Source organism: Grampus griseus (assembly GCF_964374135.1).
Source record: "Grampus griseus genome assembly, chromosome: 15".
In the NCBI taxonomy this organism is placed as follows: Eukaryota; Metazoa; Chordata; class Mammalia; order Artiodactyla; family Delphinidae; genus Grampus; species Grampus griseus.
Window position 1 is genome coordinate 53,279,268 of NC_139009.1, and position 24,430 is coordinate 53,303,697.

Consider the following 24,430-nt stretch of genomic DNA (forward strand, 5'->3'; position numbering starts at 1 on the left):
TTCTCTACTTCACTAAATGACAATTCGATCCTTCTAGTTAGTTATTCAGGCTAATAACCAAGTCATCCTTGACTCCTCTTCGTTCTTTCACACCCCATATCTGATCTGCTGCAAATATCATCAACTCTGCCTTCAAAGCATACCCAGATTCTGGTTACTTTTCAAACCAGCTCCACTGCCCCCACGCTTTGACCTAAGTCGCCATCATTTTCCTCCAGGATTACTGCAACAGTCTCCTAACTGGTCTCCCTGCTCCACTTCAGCCTATTTGGATCCTATTAAAATCGAAGTCTGAGCACATCATTCCCCTGTTCAAAATCCTCCTAAGGCCCCCCACTCATTCAGAATAAAAGCCAAAAGTCTCAGGAGGCTCTCTGAGATCTAGTTCCACCCCCATGCCCCACTTCTTCTGTCTCTTTACCTCTTTGACCTAACCTGCTCCTCCTCTCGCTTCACATCACATGGCCACACTGGCCTCTTGGCTGTTACAGAAATGTTCCAAGCGTCAGGACCCTTGCAATTGGTGTTCCCTCTGCCTAAATGCTCTTCTCCTAAGTAGCCACTCCCTTCAGATCTTTACTCAAATACCACCTTTCCAGCGGGGCTTTCTGTTGCTCTATTTAATACTGCAAACACTCCGCACACCCACACCCATCACACGTGACGTTCTGTATCTCCTTTTTCTGCTTTATCGGTCCCTCAGAACTGCTCACTATCTTACTATATGTCTTTTCATTTTCATGTTCATTTCCATCTTCCCAACTAGAATGTAACCCCATGAAGGCAGGGTTTTGTTTTGTTTTGTTTCCTGCTACATCACCCAGTGTTAGAACAGGGCTTGTCTGCACAGTGGATATTCAAATATCCGTTGTAAGAATGTGTGGGTAAAATTCTGAGGGCATGGCCTTAGAGTATACTTATATAGGAGTAATTCTGAAAGTGGGAGTGGGAGATAGAGTAATACAGTTCAGTTATGTAGTATTTTGGTGATCTGATTTGCTACATGGTTAATGCTTAGAACACAAAAACCAAAGAATGGATCACAGATCTTTCAGCCAGTGGTCTATAAAGTGGGGTAGCATAAGATGATCGCTTAGGATGAGGGGTCAACATGTTGGAATTATATTTTTTTTTATAAAGTTAAAGAAATAATGGATGGACTTTCACTGGTGCCCTCACTCAGTCTATGTGTCAGAAGGTCACGCATCACACATGGTTCTTGGGGCACTCTTCTGAAGGAAGACTGGAGTGGGAGTACTCATGTTAGATATAATTATATATTTACATGATTATTTATTCCTATCCTGTTTCACACGTACTAGAAGATTTTTATATCATGAAAGTAAGCAAACACAGCTTCCAGAAGATAACGTGATGAAAGACTCCTCTTTCTAGATATCTACCCTGTCTTGCTTCATGACCCTAACATTTTAGTTGAAGGGAAATTTAATTCACTGTACAAAGTAAGGAACATTTAGATATTAAGATCACTTTGATAAAAGAATTGAGTCATAAAGATTGTCTTTCTTGAGAGTGTATTTAGGAGACCTAAATACAACTTCTTCTCTTTGGCCAGAATACTGACATTCCCTTAATACAACTGAATAAGTAAAAGTATTCTGTTAGGCATTGGCAAAATGACAGAACTAATAATTAAAATGCTTGAACAGAAAAAGTATGACTAAAGATTTAAATTACCTGAGTTTTCAAAACTTAAATTTGATAGAAAGTGAACCAGATTTTTCTTACTTGGTAGGAGGAAATTCAGGCACCTTGGGAAGAACATGAACCTTTTACGATCACTGAGGCACTATTAAATGGTCTAGTACGCAACTTGCTACAGGCCGTCTCTCCAGCAGGGCTTGACTTAGAGAAAGGCCTCAATTATTCAACCACTAAAGAAGTTCCTCTATTGATAAGTAAGAGACGCTTTCCCAAGAGAACCAGAGATTTAAAGTGTTACATTAAATGCAAACTCCTCATCTATTTCAAGTGAATATCTTTGGAGTGTGGACTAGATTTGTCCACAAGTTTTCACTTCTGGTTTCCCATTCTCAGTTATGCAAAAATGAACTCACAAAGGCAAATTCAAATATCTATTTTGAAAAGTATTTACTCAGTTTGAATAAATTAATTGCAAATAAAAATCAGCTACAATATATAGCCTGAATAGAAATGACTAGAACAAATACAACACAGGACTTGATTTCCTTGCATTAGTCACAAAGCATGTGACAATCTAGAAAACTTCAAAATCAATTATATTTCTTTGAAAAAGGAGTAACAGCAGTTACTGATACATCACAACTAGTCAACTTATAATACAAAGTTTCCTGACATGCATTTCCTGAGTGAACCCAAATGATTTTTTAAAACAAGGAAATTTTGACAAGTTGAAGTAAAGTAAAATAGTTCATGGCTTCTAAGCAACAGGTTTTGTTTTTTAAAAACCAAAAGAAAATTCAGAACAGCACTGTAATAGGATAAATTAAAGCTGTGCTACCACATACAAAATTTTGCTAGAGTCAATTAAGTATAATACAACTTTTCGAACTAAAGGAAAACAAAAGATTAAAAAAATGATTCTGTCTAATCTAAAAGTGTACTGATTTCTACAAGTGTCACAAAGAGTTTGATGTAGTGCAACTGTCTATACTTTCCTTGTGGTGTGTTAAAAAAAAAAGGGGGGGTAGGGGAGGGGAGAAGAAACGTTTTCTTGCTTCTAAAAGCAAAGAACTTACTGGAATTAGAGAATAAACTGACCATGCAAGTATGTCCCTCCATTTGGCTGTCACTGGTGCTCATTTGCCAACCAAGCATTTCCTTGAGTCACACTGTGGCAACTGTCCTTTTAGGATTCAAGCCCACAGTTAAGGCTGGTCTGTTAGATTAAAAAAAAAGAGCACTGTTGTCATTCAACCCTTTATATCTCTAAATTTCTTACCTAAATAAGTCCAAATACAGGATAGTTAATTAAGCATTTCTTTTTCTAAAAGCAAATCAAGTCACTCTCCTTTCTTGTTATTTATGCTTTTTCTCATGGGAATGATTTTTTTTCTAGAAACAGTGAACAGATGAACCACAGTTTATATCTAAAAAATAAACTTGCCAAATGTTGCTGATACTAAAAACAGATTAGTTATCATGGGAGAAAAATAGATAATCTAGATTAAATTGCATATTCAAAGGAGCATGTGAAATGTTTCTTAGCATTAAGTTTTTGTTATAGTACTACACTTGGGAGAAACATTAAGGAAAAAAATCTTTCCCGATTATCTTCAATGTGGTTAAAAACAAACACCTCTTACATAATGGTAATTAATATGAATTTTGTTTTACAAAGTATTCTAATTTACCAAATTTCATATTTAGATGGGGGTGGGGAGAGAGGCTCTCTTGTCCTTCTTCTTAACTTTGCAAATCCTTGAGCTATGCTTGCTAAACTACCATTCACACCAAGAGTGTGAGACCATCGTTACCATGCTACTCTACCAAGAACATTCTAAGATATTTTCTATAATAAAGATAAATAGAAAAAAAGTTAATATACATGTTGCTGTATTTTACAATGTTTGCAACAAACTGTAAACTAACATAGTTTGAACCAACAGTACCCTCAGTTATACAAAACAATTTTTCAGCACTGAGGATGGGTGATTCAAAACACTAAAATGAAGGCATCAAATTAGACTATGTCTTTTTCTCCTCAAAATATATTTTCAAAACTCAGAATTCAGAAGTCTGGTACTTTTGGAAATTCCTTTGCTTGAGTTTCCCAGATTTTTGCTCAGAAATTGCTACTATTTATTATAAATGTTTAAAAAAATTCTTCATCTTAATGCAAATGACCAGAGCAGAAAAACTGTGATGTGGACAACAGGTTGGAAAACCCAAATCACTTAGCTTATAAATGTATAATGTAGTCCTGGAGGACAATGGTCTGTTAGTCTAGAGGTCCTTGGAAAATAAGTCTGATGTAGCCTTGTTCACCAGCCAACTGATGTGCACAAAAGGGACAGGCTGCATGAAAAGTATGAGTACCATGAGGAAGCGGGATCTGGGACCAGTAGGCAGTTGTCTTTTCTGAACACACATGCCCACACGGGCTAAACGCATGGGTTGGAGGGCCGGCGTCCACATAAAATCCAGCTTCACATCCAAGCCACAGAGGGACATAGGGACCAACAGACCTACACATAGGACATTCACGATCTTTTCCATCCCGTTCTTCTTTGTTTCCCCAGTTATGATAGCCATGCACATGGCCGCAGTTCAGATACACCCATGGTTGCTTTTCATCAACAACATCTTTCCTCTTCATACTAGGAAATGCTAGTGTGTTGAACCCTACAGGGCACTGAGGTCGTGCTGCATTGATTTCCTGTCTTAAAGCTTCTAAATGCTTCACGGTAGGAGTGTGGGAAAGGCCTTCTGCAGTACGCCACAGCAATGTTGCACCACAGAGGTCAATTAATGAGCCATCTTGTAACTGATTGGTTTCAATTTCCACCTAGAGGAAAAAAGAATCAAAAAAACACATTGACCACTGAGTTTTGGATTTTTACCTAAGAGTTTTGGTCTTACGTGCTCCTTACTCAAGAATCAAGATTTCCTCTGGTTGTTTATTTAAGAAACTCAAATGGTAGTCATGAAAAATATGGGTTTGAAAATCAAGGATAAAATATTGAGCAGTAACTTATCTCTTTTCAGCTTTATAGTAAAGACAATTTATGATTAAAACATCTGGCTAATCAGTAAGTTTAATATTTCCAATTTGGTAAATATGTTGGTCAAAGATATATAGATACAAGTAGAAAATACACAGAGTGCTGTTTAAATTGGGAAAGCTTAGGTTTTAAAATATATTAACATAATATAAAAGAAGAATAAATTTTTAGAGTGTTCTAATTGAAACATTAAGATATTATCCTCCTGGTATAGTATTTGGTTGTCAGCACTTGATAGCCATACTTGGTACTCTGTGTCAGCAAAAGATTAAATAGTTTTTGGGAATATGTAATGCACTCAGTCCAACTCACCCTATGAGTTTATTGTTGTTAAAAAAGAAGCTACATCTCAGTACTTACCATTTTCCCTCTCTGCTGAGCTGATCTGGTTTCACGCAGGCTGAATACATTTCCACACACTGATATTTCTCTCCATATTCCAGGCTTGGAGTCTTCTGTGAATCCATTGCGTGGATGCATAACAAGAACGCCATTGGTGGTCAAGCCATCCATCTGTCCATCTGATGTCTTCCATTTGGCAGCCTTCTCCTAGTAGGAAAAATAGTGATCTTCCATTTATTTATAACTGGGAAATAGAAGTGGTCATACAATGCAACATTTAGGAAAAAAGCTTTTTACCCCAAGAAAGATGTTTTTTGATGAGTCAAATCCTGCAGCATAAATCCGTGCTGTAAATGGGGGATTCCGTTCACATATAATTCTACAGGCAAATCTTGATATGGTGCTTTGCACTGACTGTGTATCAGAATTACTTTGACTTCCAGGAACTGTGTCAGTTACTACAAAGTCAATGGGACTTTCAGTCGACCGACCAATCTAAGGGAAAAACAAATATCTATAAACCTATTCAAAGGAACACAATGGAAAATCCACTCAAGAAAGGCACAAACAGTAAGGTGAAATCATTAAGCCTCTGAAATTTCTAATGCTCAAACTTATCATACTTAACTCTGGGGCATCTATACCCTTGAAAACCAATCTGTCACATTCCCTCTGATGTAGTAATCACTTAGAGCATAAAATTAAGTAGGAACTTACAACCCAGAATATATGAAACCTCAGGGAATGAAAAGTTTAGGATGGCTGAGATTTCTGGGTGGCTGCAGATTTTAATTTTAACCTCTTTGGACAGAAATATGTCTACCATGTATTACTCTAGTTTCCTTAACAGAATACAATGAACATAAAAGTAAATCTTTTATGATGACTCCAGGACATTATACTATGAATACCTTTATATTGAGCTGAGCTGCCCTGATGTCTTCAGGTGCTATAAAGGTGTAGAGGAACGCTGATCCTTATGTTAAAGGCTTACAAAGCCGTGCTTTGAGGTCTTATGTATACTTTACAGGATTCTTGTGTCTTTTCTGTCAGGTTGTCAGCTATCATTTCTTGCTGTTGGGCATATTTGTCTCTAGCAGCATACCCCTCCTCTAACCAGTTACTCTAATTCTGCCATGGGTTGAGAAATCAAATAACCAAACTTCAAAGAATAGTATTTCAAAAGGTTCTTAGTGATGGCCTAAGGGATTCTCCAGGGAGCAGGGAAAAGTGCATGGACTTTGTGGCATTTATCTTATATGCCTAGATGTCCTTTTTGTTTTATTCCTCGTTCTTGGTCATGTTTCAGAGAGACAAGGTTCTTAGAACAAAGTTCTGCTGGGTGAGGTGTCAGTGAACTAAACATCTTCAAAGGTCTAGCAAGTATAAATTAATTTCATTTTGGAAGATGAATGTTGAAAAGAAAAAAGGAAATCAGTGGAAGAAATGACAGAAGTGACAAATGTCACAGAGTTTTAAAGTAAACATTTAGAAATCAGTTCATTAATGTATTTGTTATGAAGTAGTATCATAAAAATTAAAGAATACCGTTACTAAGAAAACATATTGACCCTTTACAAAGATGATGACTCTTAAGTCATTCTTTGCATAGTTGAGCTTTAAGAATTCCTTATATCAGCACACTTTTAGATAAAATTCTTCAGTGTTTTTATCCTGCCACGAAGTACAAAGTCTTTATTTAGTTTGGATAGTGTTAGGGGGAAATTTTTTGGTTAAAAAATGTAACATTGGATGTCCCTTTATTTTTAAGAATATGATATCCAAAGAAAATGGTCTCAGACCTTTGGAACTAAAAATATTTCTACTGTTCTAAAAAATTCAGCATTCCATTGAAAGGATGTGGGGGATAGTGACTTTAAAGAAATACTTTGTTACTGACTACAGCAAAGACATCTCCAGGCCTTTTCATATTCATTTAATTCTTTAAAATAAAGAAAAACTGAAATGTCATTGGGACTACAATTATAAGAACAACATTATTAGGTACTTTATGTCCCATTTGTTTCAAAAAAGCCCAAGGCCTTACAAAACCCAATATTAAGGGAAAAGATATCATGAATTTTGCTTATGTCTTTGGGTTTAGCTTTTCTATCATCTATCAATTTATAAAACCATCAGCACTGGATTGGTACAAAGAATGAGAGAAATAAAAACTGTTATTGCCAATAGCTTTGACCAAATATGTGCTGAGAAGCAAGTTTGACTCCACATATATGATGTGAACAGTTAGAAACTGCCTGTAGTTTCAGTTGCCTAGAGAGGAAGGAGACAAGTAATAGCAAAAAAGAAATCATAAATGTGTACAAAATATCTCTTGGCTCCTTTTTTTAGATAATAATAGCTAATAATTATTATAGCTACTAATATTACCAGTTAAGTTTACCAGGTACCCGGCACAGTTCTGAGGACTTTATAGGTATTAAACACATTTAAGCCTCCTAATAGTCACCTGAGGGAAGTTCTATTATCTGCACTTTATAGGAGGAAACTGTGGCAGAGAGTAACTAAGTAATGTTTACCAGGAATTGTGATTTCAGAGCCCATCTTTTAACCATGCTACATGGACTTCTACATATGAGGTTTAGAAATCAATATATGTTTTAATGAAATGCATTCAAATATGACAATCCTTAATCAGACCACAGCACAAGTCACTTACAACAGGTTTTTAACTTAAAAAAAAAAATGTAGATGTTACAATACCTGAAACATATCAGTGTTGCTGTCATGAGTATATTCAACCACCACTGTCTGGGCCCGAGACAAGGTGTATGATATGCTATGCTGGTCCTTGTTGCTTATTGCCTAAGGAAGGAAAGATCAATAGCAAAAATTAGCAGGTAGGTCAATCAAAATAGATAATCTTTTCATAAAAAAAGAAAGGTCATCTATTTATCATGTGTGTAACATATTTTCCCCCTGAAATTTAGGGTAGAGATTAATAATTCTTGCGTAACCTCGGCTGTGACAGTGGTTTCTTAGGTTAAGTGGGATGCGGAAGAATTCAGGCAGACCTCATTTTATTATGCTTCACAGATTTTGCGTATTTTTTTTAACAAACTGAAGGTTTGTGGCAACTCTGCATTGTCAGATGATGGTTAGCATTTTTTAGCAATAAAGTAGTTTTAAATTAAAGTATATACATTATTTTTTTAGACACAATACTATTATTGCACACTTGGTAGAATACAGCATAGTGTAAACATAACTTTTATATGCACTGGGAAACCAAAAAAATTTGTTGTGATTTGCTTTATTGTGGTGGTCTAGAACTGAACCCCAAATATATCTGAGGTATGCCTGTACACTGAAGCAATTATAGAGTAAGAACATAAGTTCACTGTATAAAAACATTATACAATCTGAGTCTCCATTATAAGTATTTTAAATTATAAGGTAATCGAAACCAAATCCCAGGTAGAAACTGAAAGCAGTACTCAGTAGTGCTCTGATAAGGAGAAAATACAATATCTTGCAAGATAAGAGGAATCTTATTTTTAAAGTAACTCAAAGAGGTTTAAAGTTAACAAATAAGCAGAGATAATTGGTTTTCCTAGCCATTCTGTGACTTTATAGATGACAAATATTTGCCATATGCTGGGCTAGATACAGAAAAATTCACAGAATGATTAAATATACCAAAGGAAATGGATACAATGCTTATGACTGTACTTCTGACTTATGCCAAACTAAAAACATTGCTAAAAAGAACTTTTCAGTTTTGTTTTCAGGCGTTTTCTATGTATATGAGTTGACGATAATAGCAGAGGGGGAAAAACCTGCACAAAGGAAGTGGAAACAGGTTGCATAAAAGAAAAAACAGAAAGACACAGAAGAATGACTATAGGCAGTAAAGAGGCTAAATGAAAAAACTTTCTTAATTAGAACTTTGACATTATAAAATTTTACTTGGTTTTAATCTGTAGCTAATCTGTAATAGATAAAGCCTTAAACCCATAGTTTTAAGATAATTAAGATCATGAAATTTTCAAATATACAAAGAGAATAAACAAACACCTGGGTACTAACTACCCAGCTTTATCATTCTTACTAATGCCATTTCTGCTTCTGACTTTTTAAAAGAAATTAAGCTGCAGATATAATGAAGGCTGCTTACATGTCCTTCCCTACTCCCCTCTCTGTGTGGAGGTACTGAACCTCAAGAGTGCAGTGTAGGTCACTCCCATGCATGTGCTTAACATGTTTTACTACACATTTATGTGTTCATAAACATTACAAAATGGTTTTAAAGGTTTGAAAACCTATAATTATTTTAACTCAGCATTAAGCAGCTGATTTTTCAATGAAAGAATTGCTCAGTATTTTGGAAGTTAATTCTTTTCTTTTCTTTTTTTTTTTGCGGTACGCGGGCCTCTCACTGTTGTGGCCTCTCCCGTTGCGGAGCACAGGCTCAGGACGCGCAGCCTCAGCGGCCATGGCTCACAGGCCCAGCCGCTCCGCGGCATGTGGGATCTTCCCGGACCGGGGCACGAACCCGCGTCCCCTGCAACGGCAGGCCGACTCTCAACCACTGCGCCACCAGGGAAGCCCTGGAAGTTAATTCTTAATGGCTAAAGGGATTTAAAAACAAAGGTTTTGTGTACTTTGAGATTGTAAGCCCTGGTTTTTTTCTGTTGCTGTTTGCTTGTTTTTTAAACTATCAGATCTACTCTTAGATTAAGAATAAGAACTACATCAAATTCTCACTGGACTGGAAGGCAGGGTTTAACCACTCATCCCAGATGACTGCCAGACTAAACAATTAGTTTTCTTCATGACCTCATTACCACATCCCTCCAAAATTGAAAGAGGAAAATGTCAATTTTTGACCCCTAAGATTCTTGTTGCCTAGTAAAGATGAAAAGGAGCCAACAATGAAACATTAGGAGCATGACAGTAAAAATATGAAGAAAAGTACAGAATAGGAAATTACAGAAGTAAGGATCAGAAAGATTTCTGATAGTGGGTCTCAACCAGAGGTAATATTAGCTGTGTAAGGGGAATTTGGAAATACGTAGGTGCATTTTTTGGCTGTCACAATGATTTGAGGGCTTAAATGGCATTTAGTGGCTGGGGACCAAGAATATTAAATATCCTACAACATGTAGGACAGTCCTGCATAAAGAAGAATTGGCACACCCAAAATGTCAAGAGCACTTCTGTGGGGAAATACTGGAAAGAAGCTCCTCAGATTGGAGCAATAAGCCTTTCACTCCACCACCTGCTTATTATTTATCAGCACATCCCTTCTCTGCAAAGGAGCAGAAAGAAACACCTAAAAGAAATTGTCCCTTTTCTACATTCACTGGTTCTTGAACAGTAAAAGAGGAGACTACTCAAGGCATAACATCTCTTGTTTAGACACCACACTGGATATAAAACAAAGCCAAAAATCCAACTGACTTCAGGGACCAGAGCTGTGACCTAGAGCAAGGCACTGTATGCCAATTTCTCTCTCGTTTATTAAACCTACAAAAATGTACCTCAGATGGTGTAATATTAACATACATTCTAGGACTGCTTAGCTAAAGATATAGATACTTCCAGAAGTCTAAGAACTCTTTGTAATTTTTATTCACTCACCACAGTATCAAATTCAGTCTGTTATAAAATTGGAAGTAGAGGAATTCACAGGAAATGTAAAGATCTGAAAATTCCCTCTTATTGTCTAGGAAAAGCCCAAGGGTCCCGAAATGGTGGCCCAGCTTCTTGAGATCTTGGTTGGGAAATAAAAAGGGGGTGAGAAGCATTAAATAGGCCAGGAGATTGAGAAGTTATATTATAGACACAATTGGGTATTTGCTTTCATAGCTTTGATTCAATTTAATAATTATTCAGGTCTACTGTGTTCAAGGCAGTATGCTAAAAGCCATGAGGATCATAAAACAAAAAATAAATAAAAACAAGAGCATCCATAGGATCTTTAGTTAAAAAAAATCACCCCATCCAAACATGCTTCTAGTACCTGAATACAAATATTATGAACCACATTCCCTGCCCAGCCCAGGCAGGGTCTCTCTGGTAACAGCAGGACACCCTACTTCTCAGGGGAGTTTCACAATTCCAAATACTACATAAAGCCCTGGCCCCACCCCACCCACACCTTTTTAATAAGAAAAAGGAATTATTTCCTTCTAATTTCCACCCACTGATCCCAGTTTGTTATATATAAAAAAAAAAAAGTCCTGTGCTCTTCCAGATGGCAGTTCTTCAGATATTGTATCTCCAAAGTGTCTCCCACCCAAACAAAAGGAAGCTTCTGGTACAGAATGTGAAGGGAATGCTGAAGAATATGAACAGCAAGTACAAGTCTTTCAATTTCTCCAAGTTAATTCATTTAGTTTTTATTTTTTGGGTGTTTTTTTTTTTTTTTTTACCTTTGCAGCCTGAGGAGTACAAGCAATATGCACAGTGCTGGGCTTCACCCCATTTGCCTTAGGTCTTTTAAACAAAGCAAACCTACTTTTCCTCCTTCCTCTATCGCCGTTTGGGAGAGACCCATTATACCTGATGGAGGAGAAAAAAGTTTAGGGGATCTCATGTAAGAACCACACCAATTCTAAAACAAATGTTTTACACTGTCTTAGAGGATATCAGTCCCCAATTAATTATGTATTAGCAGATTGTAAGTGTCTGGAATTAACTTCTAGCAATTGCTGATCCTCAGACCAGCTGCCTGAGTGTGAAACAAAATGAGATTCTTTCTGGTGACATTCGAAGTCACAGAGAAGTACCTTTTGGATTACACACAGCTTTGAATTATCTATATTTTCCTTCCCTCTTTTATTCAAGATAATCAAGAGCTGATTAATGGCATATCTGACTTCTTATGACTCATTCTATTTTTTTAAAAAGGTGAATGTTTGCATGTGCTAATACAACCTTTAAAAGTACAATATAATCTCCTTTAACTATGAACCAAACACTTTATAAATAGCTGAACTTCTGAAATAAGGAATTTTTAGGTTTGTTTAAGTCTCAGCTACTTGCCACGTACACACTCACATTCACATTATGTCAGCAAAACCTGCCTGAGTGTAACTAGGTGGCAGTTAAACATACTTTTGTTGTTCAGACCTTATGACCATTTCTCCATGATAGCATATATACGCCCTAAAGCTAAGCAAGTAAGCAAGGACTGAACTAATAGGAAAAAAGTTCAAAACATTTTGGTGTTACTATGTATTAGGCACTAGTGGGTTCTATTCCAAACATCACCTCCCTTAATCCATTCTCATAAAAACTGCGAGACTGGCACCACTAGCCACTGTTACAGGTTAGGAATTAAGTTATCCCTCAGAGGAATTAAGTTCCTCAGAGGCTCAGAGGAATTACGTTATTTCCTGAAGGTCACACAAGTGACACTGGCGAAGCTAGGATTGGAATCCAGGTGTCTGTCACTCTTTTTTCATTCTGAACGGTAGCTTAATCATAATCTCTCCTCATGTACTATCCCCTCACCTCCCGACAAAAATCTTTGGTTTGATGGTTTCTTATTTACAGTTGGTTAATCTGGGGGAAAATGAGGCAAGGAATGGGGACACTTTTGAGGGTGGAGAATGTACTTGTAAAATGGCCTATATTAGTGTCTGACAAGGAAGGGAAGGGAGTTTACTCAAAGACTGTCAGATACAGCAATTACACTGAAGCTTTATAAAAATGTCACACACTCTGACTCTACTGGAGAAAACCCCTGCTGGAAGTTCAGAGTGGCGCCGGCAGCTAATGCATGAAGTCTGCTATTCTAGGCCGTGCTGGCCCCAGCCCACCTACTGTGGGCTCTTCACTGCCCCTCACTACTGTCCACCCAGAGCCTGCCTTGTTCCTCTCCTGGACATATGCTCTCTATTCCCACACTGTGTTCCAGCAGCTCAGAGCTCATTTTTTAAAGAGCAACAGCATGAAACTGCCAACCTTATGCAGCTTGACTTCTTCTAGAGGGTTGAGACGAAGCATTATTTGCATTTTAAGATACCAAGTGCCAGGTACAGAGACAACTACTACTGATAAGATTAACTGAGAAACTGCTAGGCTAAAAGCCAGTTTAAACCATATACTAAATTTTAAATTCTAAGTCTTCAAATGACTCAAATTTCCTGAAGAATTTAACTTTGAAAAGTTTTTGGTGGTTAAAAGCTGTTTGTCATTAATACATCAAAACCTATGTGATTTGAAATTGTAATATTGTAGTTACTATATTGTTTATAATCTTTTAAATTGTTTTTGGGAAAAAAACTGCTTTTTTTTTTTTTTTTTAATCTCAAAGGGCCTTAGATGATCTTGTCTAACTGTCATTTTACAGAAGAGTAAACTAAGGCCCAGAATGGTTAACTGACTTGCCTAAGGCCATACAGCTAGCAGTGTTGGAATAAGCACTGGAATCCAGGATTCCTGGCTTCTAGTCAAGCTCAGTAATGCCATATTATCTCCCCAGTTTTTCTTACTTTCTTATCTGAAACAATGGACACATTCTCATTTAAAGAAGATTTGCACCAACCTGATTCTAAAACATGTTATAATGTCTAGAGCCGCTTTTTAGGCAGGAGAGAAACAGTAGGGGGAAAGTAAATTTCACAATTTCTAGTTTCTGAGATCTCTAGTAAACAGAGTAACACTGTGTCTCCATTTTGACAGCAGTGGCAAGTTTAGATTGAATAAACTGAAATAATGGAATCATCTATTCCTCAATCACAGATTATATCTGTGTGAGTTGAATGGATGAGATTACTTTTGAAGTAAACAAGTAGCAAGGTCCTGGCTGCAGAATCATCATATCGTCATGTCTATACAACTCTTTTCTTCAAGTACAGGACTATAAGCACAAAGCAGCAACTACCTCAGAGGGGAAAGGAATAAATAAATACTAACCTACATGAAATCACCTAAGCAAAGAGGGGATTTCTGGTAAAGTCAGCTGAGGCAAGTTTTCTAAAAGGGACAGGAAAGACAAATGGACTGGCTATGTGACTTTAGACAAATACCTCTTTTACTTCATCTTTAAGGTTTGTCCTTTCTAGGGGTGAGGGTGAGGCAGAGTTTATGTAGCATTTGAGTACTTATAAAAGATGATATTAAAATGAGAATTAAAAGAGTTTCTTGATTTGGTAATATTATTCTGTAGCTTTAAATACTCTTTGGAAATAGGTAGGATATAAATTCTAAAAAAGGTACTTTCAACCTAGATGTTCAAGTTACCATATATCATTCAATTATATGCTCATCAGATGGAGAAACCTTACCCTAAGACAATGAGTTCACCGTATTTTACTGGTGCTTTGGATGGATGATTTTCTTGATCAGGAGAAAACATGAGCTTGGCTGTTTTTCTCAAATCTCTGTTCACTGGTCAGGAGCCTTGGGACACCTTTTGCATTATTTCCTAGAGGGGAAAAGTTTTCATTAATAATTTGAACAATGAATTTCAGTTTAAATAAAGATGTTCTTTTCTAGCAGTCTTTGTGAGCACAATATTATGTACGTAATATATAAAGTAGGTGACATTTTCCTCAATAATGGTTATATATTTGATATAACCGTTTAAATACATTAAAAATGTAAATTTAGCAACTTCTGGTTCCAGGAAGATGAAGTAGACATTATTTTCCCTACTATTTCTGTTAATTATAACTAAAAACCCTGGACATTATATATAATACATGAGAAGACTCCGAGAAGTAGAGAGAAGGCAGAATAGTTAGGGCCTCTGGGCCTCAAGGAACGACTCAGTGGCGAGTTCTCTGGGTTTTCTTTTTGCCTAATATAATCCCAGACTTGGAGCTGAAGAATCTAGCAACCTGGAAATACCAACTGGCAGACAGAAAAAACAAACAAACAAACACCTGACAAATGCCTGGCCTCCCTAATCGAAGGAACAAGAAAACGGCAGCCTTAGCAAGACGGAAAACTTTTGACAATGACTGCTCTACTGCAGCCAACACCACAGAAAACACTGTGACCCCACCACCACCTTCACCGGCAAGGCCTGAGTGGGGAGCCCAGACTTCTACCTCATGAGGCCATAATGAGGCAGCCTGACCTCCCCTGGCCCTGGCCCTGCTCCTGCCACAGGTAGTGTCAGAGCAGGCCAAGTAGAAAGCCAGCACTTCTAGCCTGTTGGCTAGTAACATGCCCCCTCCTATGCCCTAGTGGTGTCAGTGGAGACCACAGGGAGCCTGGACTTCCATCCTGGACTCAGTAGGATCTCCTTCCCTCAGGTGTCAATGGAGGCTGAGGAGGGAACCTGGACTTCCATGTCCACCTGGCAGTAAAACAAAGAGGCTCCCCCTCTTCCCCTGACAGAGCAATGTGAGGAAAAGCCAGTGAAAATAGAAGGTCTGGATAATATCCAGTGTCAGAACTTAATACAAAAATGTCCAGGTTTCAGAGAAAACCCACTTATTATATCAAGGACTAGATAGAATTAAAACAATGCAAAAAGATAATCAACAGATGCCAAAACTTAGATGACACAGATGTGAGAATTATCTAACAAAGATTTTAAATCAGTCATGATAAAAATGCTTCAGTAATCAATTACAAACAAGCTTGGGATAGACAAACAAACAAACAAAAAAAAATAGAAAGTCTCTGCAAAGAAACAGAAGATATATAAAGCTCACTGGATGGGCTCAGCCCAGAATGGAAGGAATGTAGTAAAGGATCAGTGAACTGGAAGACAGAAAGTACCCAGTGTGAACAACAGAGAGAAAAATAGACTGGAAAACAAAAAACAAGAAAAAAACAGAGCCTCATGGACCTGTGGGGCTACAGCAAAAGATCTAATATTTTTATCACCAGAGTCCAGAATGAAAGGAGAAAGAGTGGAGCTGAAAAAGTACTAAAAAATAATGACTGAAACTCATCAAATCTGAAAAGAGAAACAAAACCACAGATTCAGGAAGCTGAACAAACCCCACACAGGATAGAACTAAAGAAATCTATGCCAAGACACATCATAATTAAACTTTTGAAAACTAAAGGCAAAGAAATTTTCTTAAAAGCAGTCAGAGAAAAACTACACCCTACCTATGGGGGAAAAACAATTAGAATGACAATTAATTTTTCACCAGAAACTATACAGGCCAGAAGAAGTGGCCCTTTTCAAGTGCTGAAGGGAAATACCTATCAACCAGATTCCTACACCCAACAAAAATGGAGGGGAAATCACGACATTCTCAGATGAGGGGAAATTAAGAGAATTTGTCACCAGCAGATCTACTCTAATAGAATGGCTAGAGGGAATTCTCTAGACAGAATATAAATAAGAAAAAAAAACTTGGAACATCAGAAAAGAGAAAGAACATGGTAGTAAAAATATGGGTAAATAAGCTTTCCTTTTCTTGAATTTTCTGTATTAGGTCTGACGGTCAAAGCAAAAATTTTAACTGTCCTATGTAGTTCCAAATGTATGTAAAGGAAATATTTAAGGCAATTATTTAAGATAATACATATATTGTACTCCTGGGCGTTTCTCGCAAAGAAATCAAGACTTATGTTCACACAAAACTTGTACATAAATGTTTATAGCAGCTTTGTTTGTAATAGCCAAAAACTGGAATCAACCCAGATGTTCTTTACTGAGTGGATGATTAAACTGTGGTACACCCATACTATGGAATAGTACTCAGCAAGAAAAAGGAACAAACTATTGGTATATGAAACAACATGGACAACTCTCTAGAGAATTATGCTGAGTATAAAAATCTAAGCTCAAAAGGTTACATATGATTCCATTTATATAATATTCTTGAAATGACAAAATTATGGAAACAGAAAACAGGTAAGTGGTTGCCACAGGTTAAGGACGGGGGGAGTAGGAGGGAAGTGGGCGTGGCTACAAAAAGGCAACAGGAAAGAACCACAGTGGTGATGGAAATGTATCTGTATCCTTATCAATGTCAATATTCTGGCTGTGATATTGTACTATATAGTTTTGCAACTATTACCATTGGTGGGAACTGTGTAAAGGGTACAAAGGATCTCTCTCTCTTTCTTACAACTGCATGTGAATCTACAATTACCTCAAAATAAAAAGTTTAATTAAAAATATAAATTTGACACATGTATGAAAAACAAAAGACTAGCACTTCTGATAAGCCAGAAAAGTCACTACAATAAATAATCCCCACAATACTATGATGTCTATTTTATCAGAAGTTTAATGGGACCAGGTACTTCCTGTATCCATTCTCTCCCTGGTCATCCTGATAGCCCTGTTATGAAGGTTTCACAAGAAAACTTTTCTAGCTAATCCATGAAAGTCTCTTGGTTTTATCCTTCCACTAACTGGTTTCATAAGCAACTCATGAATGAAAAATGCCTACTTGCCTTTTTCTACATTACAGTAAAATATGCTTGTACAGCAACACTTCTGGAGAGAAGGCAACACAGAATATTTGCAGCCCTTGGGCTTCCCCAGTGGCGCAGTGGTTGAGAGTCCGCCTGCCAATGCAGGGGATACAGGTTCGTGCCCCGGTCCGGGAAGATCCCACATGCCGCGGAGCGGCTGGGCCCGTGAGCCATGGCCGCTGAGCCTGCGCGTCCAGAGCCTGTGCTCCGCAACGGGAAAGGCCACAACAGTGAGAGGCCCACGTACCGCGAAAAAAAAAAAAAAGAAAGAATATTTGTAGCCCAATGAGTAAGAACAAGTAAAAAACAAGGCTTAGCTTTTTTGATGCCCTTGTATTCCCTTGTAACTGACATACACATTTAGACCAGCAATCCAGACAAACACACTAACTTTTTTGTTGGTAAATTTTAAAATTGCTTACTAAATTAAAGAAATGACACATTTGTAAAGAATTACTTTAAGAAAAACATTTCCTTCAAATATGCTATAAAATCTTCTCATCTCCCCAGATGAATTTGCTTTTGATGACCAGATTTTAATATATTAAATTGTTCGAAGTTTACAGAAATCAATATATAGGTATAGCACCATAATTATGAGACATTAGGTTTGTGCAGAAATGTTCACTTATGTAAAATAAACTATACTGATCAAATACCCCATTTAGAAAAAGAAACTGATGTGAAGCTAACTAAATCCTTCAATGTAAAAATGTAAAAGTTTTAAGAAAAATTAACTAAAGAACAATTTAGTTCCATATAACAAGACCATCTAATCTACACTGCATCATATTTTAATATATGAACATGTATCCATATCTTTTCTCCCCTAAAGAAGGATTCCATTTTAAAAAGCTAAGCAGAAGCTTAACTAGAGGTTTTAAATGTGGTCTTCTTAGACAATTAAGGTACTGCTGTCAAACATGAAAACATTGCTTTGACACACTTCTGACCAAGAACAGCAAGAATTAAAATTTTAATAACAAGAATTAATTAAATTGAAAATTTAAATTAAGTTTTAATAACACTGCTTTGTCTTGATTCAGATTCTTTTTTAGAGTTACTTTCTATTTTTAGGAAGTGGGGGGTTTTCATTTATAGTAGCAAAACATTTCCTTAAAAAGAACTTATTTAAAGAAGTCAATTTCAATAGTATTAATAGGATTAGTAAGTACACATATATGGCAAAAATCTGAAAATGATACATGAATGTCCATATTTGGCTGATATTAGTTTAAAGCATGGCTAGCAAGTATTAGCCTATGTTCCAGTTCTAGCTCTCTCTCTGAACAAAGTAATCTGTTTCCTCAACTCTAAAGATGAAGGGACTAAAGTATAATGAAGATAATTTTGGAGGTGGAAATATATAAGAGACCATCTGGTCCTAACATAAGAATTTACAAGTAATGTGCACATGGCACTATAGATTTAGTCCTATTGCCTCTATAGAAAAAGGAACAAATTTTAGCTTTGACAAGGAATTAGTAGAGTAGGGCTGGCGTATACTCACCATTCTATACTTTCTAGAACCGCTGGCCAAATGAGCCAAGAAAAATAACATATTCCCAATTATTCTTACTCTGGTTAGGTCCCTTAGAAGGTCTGATTTGGTATATTTTATCAGTGATATCAAAATTTCAATCACAGGAACACAAACTTGGCTTCTATTTCTGTATCTAATAATCTAAAATCTGTAATAAAACACTTTAGTAGTACTGGTTATGTATAATCCTAAAGCCCAGCAGCTAGATAGTGCTCTTGCATCACTCTTTATATAATCTCTGTGTTTTGAAATCTGAATAATATACAAATTCTTCAAAATCAATTCCTTAAGTCATGCTCCTGAGAACATGAAATGAGTATGCACATAAAGTATTTATATTCTAATGCCTCAATCACAGGCCCCACCTGTTGGTATTAAGTTAGTTGGTCTGACCTCATATATTCAGTCCTACCCCAAGGTGATCTAGCAAAAAGAATATGAAATAGCACCATTAATTCTACATGAGACTTGAAAAAAATGATAAAGAAAACCTTGCTAAGATATTAATAAGGCTGTTTTCTATAATATCTATTACTTTGAAGCTCTGCTTGATGCTTGAAAACTAAGCATGCTGATCTCATCAGCAGGGACCTTCCCAAGTTAAACAAATTTTTTAAAGAAATATATTCTGGAATAGTGTTGTTTTTTGTGTGGGCAAGGAAAATACGAATAATTAGCCATAAAAAATATATTTCTTAGAAATAGTCTCATTAATTTGACTGATACAACATTCTAATCATTTGTTCTTTAAAGGCCAGTGAAATACAATTGTTTTCTTATCAAGTCTTTGCAAAGGAAAGACTCTCCATAATACATAATCGTCAGTTTTACCTTAAGAAGGAAATCTGGGAAACCAATCTTTGTCCAAATTGCTCCCTCAACATAACACTTTTCTTTTTTTTTTTTTTTACATTGCACACAGCCTTTTTGCTTGCTTACTAAATACTAAACACAAGTACAAGATTCCTGTCCTGAAAAATAAAAAGAAGCAAAACAAACACTAAGCAAGGGACAAAACAGATCTTAGGAAGATGTTTACGTAATTTTTTGAACACTCCTATTTTGGCGGGCAAGTGAGTAGGCATAAGGGGTGCTGGGGAAAAAAAGAAAATGTTTTAAAACATGAAAATGTTATAAAGCTTCTTTATGGTGAAAAATACAACGTGGATTGCATATATTATCTCTGATGAAACAGATTTCCATCTACACTAGAGTTCTCCTGTGGTTGATTTCAAAAGGATGACTCAAACAGAAGGAACTGTTTTCTTATATTTCTGGTAGAGCCGTTTTATGAAACCAATTTAGCTGATGATTGGAGGGAGGTAAACTTATAGCAGCTGCTTGATAAGAGTGAAAAATTAATCACCTTCTTCCTTCTTTCACAACCAGCAGGATTAATAAGCAGCATTTTTCCATAAAAGGAGAGGAGGGATAGGAGAAATAATGGTGTCAGCTGTAGGAGTATGAGGTTACTACTTTACTTTCTGTCGGTGTCTTCTGGCTTCTGAGTATAGCACTGAAGGAAGTGAAGGCCATGTTCCCCTTCTCAGGATACAGGGCATCCCCTGGACAAACTCCCAGCCTCCCCTTTTAAGGTGGCCAAATGACATGCTGATATTCTATCAGTTCCAGGGATAACGTATTTTCATCCTGATGGGAAAGCAATGAACATCTTTCCCACAGATAGTATTTGTTCCTCTAAGCTAGGGTTTCTCAGCCTTGGCACTACTGACATTTTGACATGGGGGCAGGGGGCTGGCCTGTGCATTTTAAGAAGTTCAGCAGCACCCCTAAGTTGTAATGATCAAAAATGTCTCACCTTCCCACACTCCATCCTCTAACTTCCTCTCCATTCTTCTTCACCCTCAGAGCCACTGAGAACAAACGGGATAACAATTTTTTTTTCAGAGGGGAATTTCCCATACTTTTGGTATAATGCTTGGTACATATCAAGGTATTTAATAAACATTTGCTTACTACCAAAATCATACTGATGTCTTAAAAGGTTATTACTAAGCCTTGTGATAGTGAAGGCAATGGCTGTGAAGCTGCAGTTTCAGTATTTTATTAGACTTGAAAAGAGTGGCTGGGAGTGAGAATGGGAGAACTATCATCTTACCTTGATGGTGATTAATTATTAATATTTCTGTGCATTTAAAATATTTTAGTATTGTAGCAACCTCTCTCAAGTGGTTGAAGGGACTGGAGTTGGGGTGGCCAAAGAAGTAGCTATAATGCCAGTGCTGGGTAGCCTGACATTTAGAGAAAGGCTAATCTGTGGAGGCCAGATAAGGAAATATCTTCTTGACCTAGGAGACCCATACCTAGAGAAACTAGAAGTAGGCTTTGGAAAGCATAGGGGAATGCTTTTAAATCAAAAGGCGTATCAATTTGAATCAAACTTAGATTAAGGTCTATTTTGTACTTGCACAGAATGTTAATTAGCAAAGTGCTTTCTCATAAGATTATTTTATCTGACCTTCACAATAGCCATGTGAATTAGGTAGGAAAGTCTTACTAACTCCATTTTCCAGACAGGGAACAGAAGTTGTCAGTCAGAAGGGCCAATGACTGGTTCAAGGCCACACAGGTAATATTTGGCAGAGCTAGCTGAAACCCATATATTAATTAAACATACATTATTTAACTCATTTAATTTCTATCACAACTATATCAAGTATAATCATTTATCCCCATTTGATAAATGGGAAGACTGACACTCCTAGAAGTTAAGTAGTCCAGGTTTTTTGATACCACTAATCACACCCCAAACAAGGTTGGGTGGGGCTGACTCCTAAATAAGAGCAAGAGACCCTATTATGGGGCCATTTAGGAGAGAGACTAAAAAGTATAATAAACTCTAGACAAGCTGCACTCCAGCATACACTAGTCACAACTATGCAATTATGACTAGGGCTTTTTGAGATTTGAAACTTTGTCACTTCCTCAATGCTCATTGTATTTGTCAACCCTGTTTCCTGGTAGTGACCAACAATAAAAACATCAGTAAATAGTGGACTTTGCACGCTTATTTTAAAAATGAGGAGGGGAGAAAGGAACCCAAGGGGAAAAGCAGGGTATTACACTAAGACAAATTCCTGGCACCACCAGGAAGAAAAAAACATGTATTAGAAGAGAGTCCAGATAGCCTATGGACAGAAGCCTTCATGCACTCCCAGAAAAGTGACAGCCAAGAGAAAACCGCAGGGCAGTATTCCTGACTGGGGAAGGGGGTTTAAATACAACCTTGCCACCCCACTCCAAAATGATCACTTAATTCCCCACGTCTAGAAAATGTGTTTTAAAAGACACAACTAAGGACTCAAACATTTTTACTGTCTCTGCCCATGCTTGGCCTGTATTTAACTCTTTTAGACTACCGAAGTTCCTAAAATGATAATATACTTCTCAGAAAGCAAGACTAGAAATTCCCCTAGATTTAACCACTAAAGTCTCAAAGAAAATTCTGCAGAATGCAGCCAATTCAGTGGGATTAGATAGCTACTTGGAACATAAAACATCTGATAAAATATACTCATTGGAAATTCTATAGTTTTCTAAAGTCAGCATCCAACACTGGCAGGCAACTCATGCTTGTGCTACCCTTTTCTCATAGTGTCCAACACTTCCTGGGTTTTGTCTCTGTGCCAAGCACTGTTCTAAATACTTTACATGTATCAACTGATTTAATCCCAGAACAACCTTATGAGGTAGGAACTATTATACTCCTTGTTTAATAGATAAGAAAACCAAGGTTACAACTCAAACTCTAGCTAGTACTCTGGAACTGCTGAAACAACTGAGTTTCAAATGAAAAGTTAAAAAAAAAAAAAAAGGGCAGTGGTTAAGACTCCACGCTCCAAATGCAGGGGGCCTGGGTTCGATCCCTGGTCAGGGAACTAGATCCTACAGGCATGCCACAACTAAGCGTTCGCATGCCACAACTAAGGAGCCCGCTTGTTGCAGCTAAGACCCAGTGCAACCAAATAAATAAAATTAAATAAAATTAAATGAAAAGTTCATGGGGGGTGGGGAGGAAAGAACTACATTGGGAAACTAAACAACAAACAAGAAAATCCCCCAACTCTTTTCCTACTATAATGTATTAAAGAGTGAGAGTTTACATAAATACTACAGTCCTAATATGGGATAAACTTCTATAATATTGACTATTTAAATTTTCTTAGTAATTCAATTTTAAAGCTGAGTTTAAAAGTCCCTTGGATAAAATTTAAATTTGAAAAAAATGAATAAAATGGATTTTTCTCAACCACTTTAAATCTATACCAACCTATGAAATTAAAAATGGAATATGGAGTCCATGTTCCACAAAAAGTACTGTGCAATGATTATTTTTGGACAGTTAGGTTACTCTAGAATAATCTGGGTTTTCTCTAGTCCTTATTTTTATTAAAACACTGACCAAATTACACGCATTTTAAAAAGGCAACAACAATAGCCTCAAAGTACCTACCCCAAGGTACTTATTAATTATAAAGGAGAAAATAGTAACTTCACAGTGGGAGCAACCTGGGAGACACCATCTTAACTAACTGATCAAGGTTAACATTATCTGTAATAAAACATTTTGATAGCATGTATTCCCTGATTATGATGCACTAAAGCCACATCACTTCGGTGGTTATGCTGCCAAAAATTGTATAACCTGGATCTAATCAGGAGAACACATGAGACGAATCCAAATTAACAGACATTCTACAAAATAACTATCAGTACTCAAAGTGCCAAGGTCATGAAAAACAAGGGAAGACTAAGAAAGTCCCAGATTGGAGATTAAGGAGATGCAACAACATGGGATATGGAATCAGGAATTGGATCCTGGAACAGAAAAAGGACATTAGTGGAAAACTGGCATTTGAATATGTCCTATCGTTTAGTGAACAATATTGTACCAATATTAATTTCCTGGTTTTGATAAATATACTCTGGTTATATAGATTGTCAACATTAGAGGAAGCTGAGTAAAGGGTATATGTAAACTCACTGCATTATTTTTCCAATTTTTCTGTAAGGCTAAAATTATTTCAAAATAAAAATTAAAAACAAAAAGATAATAAAAATAGAAAACAAAATAGCCCTCCAAATTCAATAAAAATTTAAAAACAAAAAATTTAATTTAAAAAATGCATTCATGATTCAAAGTTTGCTTCCTTTCAGCCCTCTCACAACCTAAAGGTTCAAGATTTCCATTTATGCTGGCCCTGTCAAGTCAGTGTCTGGTCTCATGTTCTTTCTCTGATATGAAACTGCCCCATCCACAGCCTCTTTGGTGAAGAAAGTTGTTACTACACAAGTGCGGCCACTCATTGGACTGAGTGATACCTGAACAAAAGTGATGCATACTGATCTGAATTTCGCAGAATCATGCTTCACAGGTTTTTCTTTTTTAAAAAGGTAAGACATAAGGGCAATTTACTATTGAATGCTC

At 36.7% G+C, this 24,430-nt stretch overlaps 1 protein-coding gene across 4 annotated transcripts in view; it reads right to left on the reverse strand.

Moving 5' to 3' along the window:
- Window positions 1–2,588: 2,588 nt before the first annotated feature.
- The window catches only part of PELI1 (pellino E3 ubiquitin protein ligase 1), a 153,616-nt gene continuing 131,774 nt past the window's right edge, over window positions 2,589–24,430 (reverse strand). For all 4 annotated transcript variants that reach the window (XM_082672120.1, XM_082672121.1, XM_082672123.1 and 1 more), the window contains 6 exons: window positions 14,330–14,469; window positions 11,468–11,597; window positions 7,794–7,895; window positions 5,367–5,564; window positions 5,088–5,276; window positions 2,589–4,510 (listed from right to left, as the gene is read on the reverse strand). In XM_082672120.1, coding sequence (XP_082528246.1) covers window positions 3,944–4,510; window positions 5,088–5,276; window positions 5,367–5,564; window positions 7,794–7,895; window positions 11,468–11,597; window positions 14,330–14,400 — 1,257 coding nt within the window. In that variant the 5' untranslated portion in view covers window positions 14,401–14,469 and the 3' untranslated portion in view covers window positions 2,589–3,943. The remainder of the gene's footprint in view (window positions 4,511–5,087; window positions 5,277–5,366; window positions 5,565–7,793; window positions 7,896–11,467; window positions 11,598–14,329; window positions 14,470–24,430) is intronic.